The following is a 12,042-nucleotide window of genomic DNA, read 5'->3' on the forward strand; positions in this document are numbered from 1 at the left end:
CAGTATTAAAGCAAGCCATGCCTAAATTCTGAGGTTTTAACACAACAGGGCACATCTTTTGTCTGATAAACCTTAGGTACACTAGAAAGTTTCATGATGAAAGAGCCATCCCTCCCCTCAGACTTAGCTTACCTTACAACTCCAATTCTTACAACCCCTGCTTCTCTCATGCACTGCTTCCTTCCTGTTCTTCTAAACACAGAGAACAGTCTTTTCTGTCTCTGTTTTCAACTACTGAGCTGCCCTTCCTGTCTCCTACTGTCTGAAGGCAAGACAGTGCTTCACTTAAAGCTAAAAAAAAAAAAAAAGATCAAGGCATTTTAAATAGCCTTACTAGCTGGAAATTTGAAGATGCCTTACTCTGCCACAAAAAGTTACCTTTTAAGTATTGTAGCAAAAAGCTATGCCTGGGATTCTGTACCCTCATTTATCATTGGGGATTTTTTTATTAAGCAACTGCCTAAACTGACTCCTGTGTAATTTTAAGTCAAAAACCAGATGGGATACCTGCTGAGGAGTACAGCCCCACTCATAAATTACAAGTGAACTGCTTCCTGAATTATGAATATATCTCTTTATTCCAAACCTTTATGGAGAGCCATTGCTAAATTCTGTTTAGAATTAGCAATGTCTAATTGAAAACTCACACTATGGCAAAGACTCACCCCTTTGACCATCTAACATTTAATAACAGTCTGTGACACAGAAGTTTTTTCTGTATAATCCACTGTTTTCCCAGCTTAGATTCCCTTTCAAGCCTTTAATTATTGATCAAAAGTTAGTTATTGCATCCCTCTTTATTTTAACAGTTCATGGTAGGTTTTAGCACACAGTTTGACTGTTCAGGAGGTAATCAGACAGCACAGACTGCAGCATTCCAAAAAATACTGATGCATCTTGGCTGTAACCTCCTGCTAACAGGCAGAAATAAGACATGCCTGTTTTTCAACTAGGTGAAAGCTAAAATTGCTAAGGAGCACAGTAACCTCCGCCAGATATTTTGAAATCTAACTTTTTGGCCAGAGCAAACAAGATTTGCACAAGGATTATGAGATAAACTACATATTTGTGCTAACTAACAGAATGTTGCTTCATTCCCTAGGCAAGTAAGCATATATTTACATAATGCTGTACATGAGACCCTTGGCTTAGGAACACAGAAGCTTCAGTTAACTTCTCTATGTGTAAAAACCAAGTGATTCTGTTTTTACCAGCACCATGGAGCTGTATGTTGGTTATTTATAAAATATTCACAAAGGATCCTTAAGAACAGAGCCCTTTCTAGAGCTGAAGAGTCCTGGGCACTACCTCGAGCTCTGCAGCTCACTCAGACACTCTGGAGATAAGGGACTGAGGACAAAGTCAAACATACTTCAAATGTTTGGAGTTAAACAAGGGATTGAGGAGAAGCACAAGCTGCTTTTATAAAAGGGCAAATGCTATCTCAAAAAACAAACAAACACATTTTTAAGTCCTTTTCAAAGTGCCAGACAGCAAATTAAACTTCCTAATTACTAAAAGAAAAAAAGAACAACCAGCAAAGGGGACTGCTTTCCTTCTTCTGTATGTCTATATTGTATATTCAAATGTAGAATGAGTCTTTAAGTTATGAAAATAAGGACAGAGTGGGAGTTTTCACAAGGCTGTCAGCACTACTGGTGCCTCTTTGCAGAACAGCAGATTTCTTGAAGAATCGATTCACAGATATCAAGTATCAGAACTGAGCCAGTCCAGCTTTTCTAGCTCATACCCACATGAGTCTGATGAAGCCTTTACCTGAACATGGATAAAGCTTTCTTGTACTTGCAGTACACAATATTATGTCAGCACAGAACTGGGAAATCCACCTTGCAGGGTTAACTATTATTGGCCTATATTCCCTTTCTCATAGGCATCCTTTGACTGGGAGAGAGGAAAAATGTCAAGACTTATAACTTTGCTAAAAAGGAACCTTATGAAGCATCTGGAGCTCCTAGAGACTCAGAACAGGCGCCAGCCATCACCAAACATCTGATTTCCTGGACTGCCAGAGCTAAAGCTTACACACACAAAACCAGTGAGGTCGTAAATATGAATACACTTGGGCAAAGGTGAGCATTTAGCAATCCAAACCCACAAAAATTTACTGAAACATCTGGTTTAAAAAAAAAAAAAAAGAAAGAGAAGAAGAGAAAAAAAAAAGAACTGTACTTACTGCATGTGTGTAACAGTTAGCAGCATGCTCATAGCAAGTGGGTTTGTAGCGGCTGTTGGCTGGAGCTGGGTGGTTCATGAACCTGTTGAATAATTAAGAGGTACTTTTAGGCAAGTTAATAAACCATCTCTTGGAGTGTCCTGAAGGAATATCTCCAGCCTAGCAGTGCTAAGAATTATAAGTACAGGCACGTTCAGAGTGACTGTTATTTAAGCTGAGTTCTCCCAGGTCCCCCCCACCAGCAGCACACGTTAAAGCAGTTTCTGTGCCTGCCTGTTGCAGTGCTGGGTTATCTTCCATCAAGGCTTCCCATACATCAAGACTCCCTCTTTTCTGACAGCTTGGTCAGATGAAGAATGAACTACTTCCTATTTAAATGAGATAATATGGACTTGAATTGCTCTTGAAACCTGGACTTCATAGCTGCCAAGGGTTACTCTTCTTTTAAGAAGTTCTTGAAACTACAGCAATAATCCAGTTCTTCAACACCCTGGAATAAACCAACCTGAACACTGACTTTTTGATTCCTACAGCAAGCAATATTTGTGTTTGGAGTATTGGATGGCTCATTTTTTTCTTTAAGGCCAATCCCATCTTGTGTCTGTAACTAAGATTCAAGATACACAGGGATGAAAGGAAACTCTCACAGTCAACTCTGAAGAGGAAAAATTTCAAGAGGTTTACCATAGACATTCCACCTTTTTCTCTAGGAATTTTCAAACATTACCTAACAAACAAACAATCACACCAAACACAGTCTGTGCAAGCCAAACAGAATATGATGAAACTTGAGAAAGCTTTGGAAGAACTTGCCAGTGTAAACGTTTCATTTCACTGTAGTAAAATACCCAAACACTTGAGTTGTTTCTGTGAAACTACACAATTTAGATTTGTGTAGAAACATCTGTAAAAGCCAGCACACATCTATATGCAAGCAGTTAAATCAGAGCTATAAACTGCTCCAGCTCCAGTACTGTGTGTTATCCCAGCACAGCTGACTGTCCCATGAAAGGAATTCTCCTTCACTAATAATTCCTGTTTACTCCAGGAATGGTTTATTATAAAACCATGCACTGACAATTACTCACATATCCAACAAACCAGGAACAACTTCACAACAAATAGAGAATATGTCTTTATGTTCACAACTGAGAGCAGCTTTTTTTAGCAAGATTTATATAAAAAGCTTGTTAGACAAACGTTGGTCCTTCCCCATGTCCTCCTGGTTTAAGTCAAAATGAGTCCTATTCTTATGACATCCATAAAATATTGGCTGACCTCAACCCAGGGAAAAACAAACAATCAACCAAAAAAATCCAACCCAAATCTTGAGTAAGCAGTTCCAAATCTGTGGGATATTTCATTTGGTTTTCTTGGCTGACTTATTAAGTGATTTGTGAACCATTTTTTTCTAAGCTCCTCTATGAAAATGTAGCAGCAATGATAAAACAAAAGCATAGTGATCTCTCCCCAAATTGTGGCAACTTCAAGAAACAGTTTCAGTTGTTACTAATACAAAGGATAAGACAAATGTGAATTTAATTCACAGACACTGAGTATAAATGGTTGGTAGCAAATTAGTAACTGCAGGAGTTAATATATGGTTAAAAAATGTCAATTCCTTTGTCAGTGACAAGTGGCACCTTGCTCTCCTCTCCAAGAGGACAATGACACCATCATCATATACACACTCACAAAACATTTGTTGTCCAGTGCTTACAGGTCTTCAACAGCTGCTGAAGACCATCTCTGCATCCTCTAAAGTTGGAACATTCAGTTCACTCAGTTCTGCTTCCAAATTAGGAAAACATTTAAAAATAAAAGCATCTGTTGGCTCAGCGAGTGACCAGGCTCAGACTGCCCTTGCCCGACTCCATAAATTCAAAGTCATGGGAAACTTTTCACTGATCACATCTAGAGTATTATTGCATTTCTCTGTGATGGTACTTAGAAGTTCCACAAGAAGTAAAAAATAAAAAAAAGAAAAAGAAACCCAAAGCTGAAGAACCAAAAGGAATAAGCTTATACTCGGTAGTAGCTTTATAACTCCCACTGTTCCTAATTTCTTTGGAAGATATTATTATCATATAAAAATCTATAAATAATTGAAGATAGCCTGCTAATGGGATGTTCTATTATCCAGCAGAGGACTACTTGTAATTCTTTTTCCTTTTATTTAGTAGAAAATATACTCCATCTTTCTAAAGCAGCCACAACAGAGCTCGGGGTAATGTTAGATTTTAGACAGAATTATGAACAAACACTTCAGAAATTAGAACCCCTTGCTCTCAGTAATTTGAAGACAGTTATTAGCAGCAGAATAGAACACAAAAACAGTAACAAAGCCATCCTTGCTCTGTTATCTACACAAGGAGTTGGGGATTTTTCCCCTTTGTGGCATCACAGGAACAGTGCAAATATCCGTTCACGTGTGGTAACTTCAGGCTGGCAAAACAGACAAGCACCAGATTTCAGAGAACTTTGCACTTACAAAACATTTCAAGCATTTATTCTTATTTTACATACAGTAACAACAAAAATGGTCAGGAACATGGCTGTTGAAAGATTTACTGGACGTCCTCGACATCCCAAACTCGCTCTTTCTCCACCAGAGAGGGCTCTGCTGGAACCAGCGACACTTCACCATCCCCTTCACCCACAGGTTTACACCAGTAACACACCACCACTGGTGTGTTTTGGCAGGAGGGGCAGAGTTCAGCTTTACCTCTGCCTTAAAAAATGGGTCTCACAACACCCCAGCAGCACCTCTGCTGTAGATGTGACGTTCCTGCACCTCTCCCTTCTGAGAGGCACCGACTGCAACAGGTTGCAAGACCCAGGCATCAAACACCAGCACGTTTGCTCAGGTCACTTCTCACATGCAGTGCTCTTAGTAGAGCAAAGGTTCAGTTCTTTCCCCCTTCCTTTTGATAATTAATTATTTATAAATGTTATCAGGAACAACTTCAGAGGGAGGATCACCAAAGAGGTGGTTGCACAGGGCAATAATTGCAGCTTCCCTTACATCTCTCTCATTTCCAGTTTGACAGTTCAGGCTTAATGTCTTAAGAAACAGACCTGCAGTTTGAAAATAGCTGCTCTGTGATATTACTGAAGTACACATCGAAACCAGGAGAAATTATTTTGACACATACAGTTGAAGTCAGCCATGTACTCCTGTAGTTACAGGGATGTATGACACTGCAACATGAAGGCAGAACAATGTGGTTACAGACTTATCCACATTCTAGAGGCAGAAACTGCTCTGTTCTTTCTTAGAGATAAATAAATAAATAAATAAACCCCACTCCACCAACAACAGATGCTTCTTGTTTTCTGCCACATGAATACTGAAACACAGGGACATTGTTCTTCCTCCTGTCTACAGGTCACGTTTGCCTCTTCTGGAAAAGATAATTGTGGGAATTATAATCTCACCTTCCTAAAAGTGGAAGCTCAATTTACAGCATTCAGATGCTGTTTACTCCCAAACAAAGGCTCTCTATAACACAACCATTAAGGTTATTATCAAATGCAGGACAGCCTGATAAAGTCCCACTGAACTGGACTATAATTTACAGAATTATAAAGCTTCTAAGTGAAGCCTTTTGATTTTCTAGCAAATCTCTGATGTATTCTTTAATTGCAGGGCTCCAGTGAAACTGGAGTCATTTAATCAGGGGATATTGCAGCACATCTCACAAGAAAACAGAAATCATTCTCCATTTCAGATACTGACAATCCAAGATCTCCAATATAAAATATTAATGCCTTCAACACCAGAATATGAAATTACTGAAATTAAGAGACTAAGAACTGCTTGCAGCCAGCCAGGAGAGCAGGATGCTTTCACACTGAGCTGAGCAATGAGTTCCTTTTCACAATTTAAATGCATTCTCAATGCTCAACATCTGCTTGAGGCCAAGGAAGTCCAAGCTCCAGAATTCCACAGCACGCAAACAACCTTCTTTGATGAGCACACTCCCAATATAAGTGGAAAAGGGGTATTGAGAAAGACATACGACAATTTAAAACAAGAGGGAAGAAACCCAGATCCCTCCCTTCACGCTGCTTGAGCTCTGATCTTGAAATACTTTGAATATTTTAAATGCTAAACACAGGGACTGATCCATCCTTTGTGAGAGACCCCAATCTCAAGCTCCTATTGATTCCCAAGGAGCAGATGCTGCCTGTTTCACAGTGATTCCAGAATTAGGAGAGGATAGTATTTGGGAGACAAAGCAGGAGGAAAATCTGAGGGTTCTTAATGCTTTATCTTTGCATGCAAATCCAGCTTAGAAAAATAAATTACAAAATCCCCAAATCTATTGCACATCTCTGTGTGGCACTTGTCTGGCAGCACAGCAAGATTAGACCCCAGACTGCAGAAGGGAAATCAAATCTCGCCTTATTCATGATTCCCATCTGCTGAATGAATTATTCTTTTAAGCATGAAGCAAAATGTCAGGAAAAACAGCAAGCACTGATAACGGCCTTGAAGATCTGGATTTTTTTTTAGTCCTTTCGGGAAGTATATTTCCTTTATTCAGCTCAGAAGACCTCATACTTCCTTTTATCAACATAAAAGCACATTATCCCTTTCTGTGTCTTTCTTTCTTTGTGCTTTCCAGCAGCAGAAGCCATTTAGACCCAATAAACCACAAATAACAGCATATGAGAAACTCCAACAAGGTGGGCGTAACTGCACAAAACCAGCATTAGCACACATTAAATGGGGTTCAAAATTGCTTCAGTATCTAAATATATGCTTCACTATCTAATATGTTATCTAGGCTCTTTGTTTTCAAGAGGAAAGACAAAAAAAAAAATCACCAGCAGGTCAAAACAGATCAGCACTACATTTTCATGATGAAGATTTAGGTAAGATTTTGAAGAGAATCTAAAAGATTCATAAAAAGCTTGCCAAATTGGCTGATATTTCCTCTTTACAAATTCATTCAGTTAAAAATAGAGCCATATTCCTCTTCACTAGGCGCCTTCCTTCCTGGATTTGACAGTATCTAGTTGTGGTTTGTAACTGCTCACACAATCTTTACTATCACTGAGCATTTGAGGCACAGAAATAATTCAGATCAGTACAGAAGCAGTTCCCTTATTTGGAAATATCAGTGAAATCACACGCTGTGCAAAGGTTCATGTACTTACAGCACGACACTAAAGATGAAAGGAAATCTGCAATACTCAGAGAATCCATAAACAACTCTGGTACCATGCATAGATCAGGTCACGGAAAAAAGTGTCTGTGCATCCCACTGACCTCCCCAAAGGTTCTCAGCCTTCCAGCAAGCACGAAAGGCAACATTTCAAGTGAAGAAGGGGCAGCAAAAAGTCACCCCTGGGTGCTGCAGCTCATCTGAGCTCAGGGGCAAGGCACCAGCCAGCCTAACAGCCAAGGTGTGGGCTAGCACAGAAAAACCACATCCGACTGCATTTGCATTTTTCTCTCTCGGTTCTCTTTCAATTTTATTTCCCTTTTAGTACTTAGGTTTTAGTTTCTTGAGCAAGTTGGTGAAAGGAGAGCAGGGCAGCCCTATGGTGGGTACCTGCTGAGGAAAGGCACCACAGAAACTGCCCCTGTCCCAGAGATGGACTGTCCATCAATAGTTATCAGCCTTGCATCCCAACTTTGGGCAAAGAAGAACCTAAAGCCCACGGATGTACATGTTTATCTAGAAACCCTGACCGCAGTTACCCAATCAACCCTGCCATGAACAAAAGCAGCATCTTTTTAAGCTGAAAAAGGGCTGATTTTTAAGCTGAAAAAGCGTAGGTTTAGATTGGGCATCAGTAAGATGCCCTGTGAGGGTGGGGAGGCACAGGTTGCCCAGAGAAGCTGTGGCTGCCCCATCCCTGGAAGTGTCCAAGGCCAGGTTGGATGGGGCTTGGAGCAACCTGGGATAGGGGAAGGTGTCCCTGCCCATGGCGGGGGGATGGAAGGTGGAAGGAGATGAGCTTTAAGGCTGAGCTTTAAGGTCTTTCCAACCCAAACCATCCCGGATTCTACGATTCTGTAACCAATCCGCCCGGAGGGGCAGCTGGACGAGGATCTCCAGCGCTCTGCGGGTGCCGGACCCAGCCCGGCCCGGAGCCACAGTCGGCCCGCGCGATCCGACACCACGGCCGGATGCGCGACCCTTCACCCGCTTAACGGGGCAGCAAATAAACAAATAAAGAAACAAACCCCATCAGACCCCCCATACACACCCACCGCACCCATCCCCTCGCACCGCTCGGCGGCCTGCCTGCTCCCGCCGCCACCAGCGATGCCGCGGCAATCTCGCCCCCACCCATCCTCGGAGAGCGCGGGGAGGAAGGGGAGCCCCGCGGGACGCGGGACGAGCTCACCTCCGAACCGCTCCCGGAGCCCGCGCATGGGTCGGGTCGGGTCGGGCCGGGGGCTGCGGGCGGCTCCGGGGCGGCTCGGGCCGGGCTCCGGGCCCCGCATTGGCGAGCGGAGCGGCGCGGCGCGCAGGAACGGCGGGCGCCGGGCGGCTGAGCGCGGGCCGGGCGGGCGGCGGCCGCTTTAACCGGCCCAGGGCTCCCTGCAGCCCGCGCCGCCCCCGCCCGGCCCCGCCCACCGGCAACACGGCCGCCCGGCCATGGCGGGCGGCACCGCCCCCGGCAGCCGCGCGGGGACCGGGCCGGGGAGCGCCGGGGGCCGCGGCCTGGCTGTGGGGCTGAGGTGCCGGGAAACAACGGCCCCGTGTCGGCGCTGAGGGTTCCAGGCGGCAGCTCGCCCCGCAGCCTCGCAGGGGGTGGAACGGCACCGGGGATGCGGTGGAATTGCACTGTCTTGGCTCGTTCACCCACACGAGATGAGGGCTTGGCGGTGGCAACGCGCCTCGTCCTCAGAGCCTGGAAGCTGAAGGAGCCCTTCCCCAGGGGATGCGGCACCGGCTGGGCCCGGTGTCCTCACCCCCCTGCCCGTGGGGTCCATCCCGCTGTGCAGATGCCCAGCAAAACACTCCTGCTTTGCTGTCACATCACGCTGCATGTGGGGTAATTTACTCCGAATCGAGGTTACAGTGTTGAGACTGCCTGTGATAACCTGACTAACTGCCTTAGTTCCCCTGCCTGTACACCATAATCTTATCTACTCCAAACAAACTTCCAAGCAAGGGTTATTCCACTACGTGAAGGGACCACGTCAAGCGTGTTTCCGTAAGATAAATGTGGTGTTGCCTCGTATTGTACAAATCAGGGCATGAATTAGGAGAATATTACGTTCTATTCATGCTCCTGTTGTGGAATCTAAGCTCTTGTTTACAGTGGGATTTTGAATGGTTCCAGGCCTCAACAAAAGTGATTAGTAGAGGAACACCAAAGCAAACCACAGGTTTAGACAAATAAACCATACCCAGTGTTAACATCTTTTATGGCAGGACTGAGACAGATGGGATCTGCTGGCCGCTGCTGCCATGGTTTGTAAGTCATCTCCCCAGCCAAGCACGTCACCTCTGCCAGGTAACCACCTCCATCACAGGCAGCAGAGGGAAGTGTGAACATCATGACTTGGCTGGTTGTCAGGCTAAATCTGACTTTTCATGGCCTTCACGGCCCTCAGTCCCATTTACCAACTCTTCCTCTGTGCCAGAAGTGAGCAAAGGATTCAGTGGTAACAGTTTTGTAAACTGCCATGGCAAGAATTGCCCCTCAGATTCTGTAGTTTCAGGATGGAATAAGCTCTTCTAGTACAAATTGCAGATTTTGGTTGTCTCCAACAGGGGCTTGCTGCAAGAACAGCTGGGGCTGGGCCAGAAGACAGGCACTTGGCTCATCTTTGCTCAAAGGGGAAGGCAGAGCTTGTTGCTGGAAAGGAGAGCCCTTGAAATGGAGAGCTGAGCTGGCTCCCTGAGAAACACATCTATTAATCTCTGCGGTATCGCTGCTAATAAATGGGTACAATCTGTCATCTGATTTAACAGTGTCACCAGTAATAAGGTTTCATATTGCTTATGTTACCTGTTAATCCAAAAGGAGCCAAGTTTGAGGACGCGACTGAAGAGCCCAGACCTGCACACGCAGCTACATTTGAACAGCTGAAGTGTCAGCAGTATCCCAATATCCTGGCTTTATTTTGAGGTAGAACCTGTGGTGGCGCAGCTCCCTTCCTGCTCAGTACCACACACTCATCCTTGCATTCCTCGGCCACTGCCCCAGTAATTTGCACTCTCAGGCTGTAAAAACATTCGGGATCATGTGACATTGTGGACACCGTGACTGGAAAGCCGCTGCTTTGAGATTCTGATAAAAGCCTGGACTGACTCCTGTAAAATGAATGTGCTGACACCTTCAAAGGGGCAAAGAGTCATTAGATCTTGTCTCCATCTTCTCTCATTCCCCCTGCTCCTCTTTGACTCTTTCTTCTGTCTCTTCCCAAGCCACTCCCATTTTCATTTCCTTCCACGCTGCCTTGGACATTTGATCTGGACTCTACCAGCAAACACATCACAGAGAGTTTTTCTCCTCACAGTTTTCAAAGCCTGTTTTTCCACCTTTGTTCTGCGGTCACAGATCTCAAACGGGCGTAACTTCCATCAAAGATGTACAGATTCAAGATACAGTTAATAAAAATAATCACTGTTTCAAACTTGTTTACTTTGAATGAAAATAAGAACACTCTTATCATGAAGCCTGACTGAGTGGAACCAGCTTAAGAAGATCCCCAACCATCTTGACAGTGGTGATGAAAGTGGAAGATTTGTAGTTGGATGTCTGTGTCTCTTTAGGAGAGCACTAAATTACTCAACACACATATTGTTAAAGCAGTCCTGACCAAGAACATATTTTTAGTACTGATGACTCTTGTTGAACTCATCTCTGTAATTGCTTTTGATGATCTATTTAATCAGAATGCCTTAAAAAAATCACAACAAAAGAAACCCCTTATTATGGACCATGGAACCATTAAATCTAAATCCTAAAAATTGGCATTAAGCATACAACATTAAAGAACAAAAACTTATTAGTTTGATTACTCACAAAGTATAAAAGAAAAGAGCCTTCGAATACCCAAAGTCCATTTGATTAAAAATGTTCATAAGACTAGAAATATGTCCTGGTGCACTCAGCCAGAATTTTAATAGATGAGTCAGAGTTACAAGAAGATGGAAGAACTTTTCTTACTTGAGTGCATCCCTGCTGTGGGGCACAATCAGGTAGTGTGCATGGAAGGAGTAATGTATTGAAAATGAACAGCCAAGGGCTTGTTAATAAGACATTTAACCTATTATTTTTACACTGGGAAAGAGAATTTAGTTCTAATCAAGGCTGTGAGGTATTTGTAAAACGGGTTGTCCAAAGTGAACCAGGCAATCTCAGTTTGATACCCAACAGACTCCCATTTGGCACCTAATAAAAGGTGTTCACATAGCAAATCTGTTACTAATTGCAATTCTTGACAGTCAGGAGCACAGGAGCTGTGTGGTTTGCCCTTATTATTTCTAGGTCAAATTTTACCCATGCAGAATCTCCTCCTGGCCCTTCACAAGCACTGTCTGCTTGTCTAGGGATGGAGAAATTTGTTCTCCTGGACTATTTATGAGCATTAAATTGTCACACATAGCCATAATTTCTAAGTCAGACATCAAATGCCTGTAGAACATTATGCAAAGAGAGGCACAGAAGTGGGGTCTGTAGTTTTCACCGCATTGCAAAATTGTCTTGAGTTGCACAAATCTATCAAACGAATATCAAGGACTTGCCAAAAGCTTCCTTTTCCCCACCCAAGATGAACATTTAATTGCCACATGAGATGTCAAGTGGTGAATGAAATCCTCTCAGGAGGTTATCTTAATAAAAGTAAACACCTCACACAAAAGCTGAGT

General features: G+C 43.4%; 1 protein-coding gene across 2 annotated transcripts in view; it reads right to left on the reverse strand.

The window, feature by feature from the left end:
• Positions 1-12,042, reverse strand: part of MMD (monocyte to macrophage differentiation associated) — a 41,207-nt gene that overhangs the window by 8,890 nt on the left and 20,275 nt on the right. Inside the window, exons 1-2 of one of the 2 annotated variants that reach the window (XM_018073329.3) lie at positions 7,361-7,446; positions 2,195-2,276 (exon numbers count right to left, since the gene is read on the reverse strand). In XM_018073329.3, coding sequence (XP_017928818.1) covers positions 2,195-2,276; positions 7,361-7,431 — 153 coding nt within the window. In that variant the 5' untranslated portion in view covers positions 7,432-7,446. Of the gene's footprint in view, positions 1-2,194; positions 2,277-7,360; positions 7,447-12,042 lie in introns of those variants that run through there. The other variant, XM_018073330.3, reaches the window with a different exon arrangement.

Source organism: Manacus vitellinus, unplaced genomic scaffold, assembly GCF_001715985.3.
Source record: "Manacus vitellinus isolate BGI_N305 unplaced genomic scaffold, ASM171598v3 scaffold_24_pilon, whole genome shotgun sequence".
NCBI classification, from domain to species: domain Eukaryota; kingdom Metazoa; phylum Chordata; class Aves; order Passeriformes; family Pipridae; genus Manacus; species Manacus vitellinus.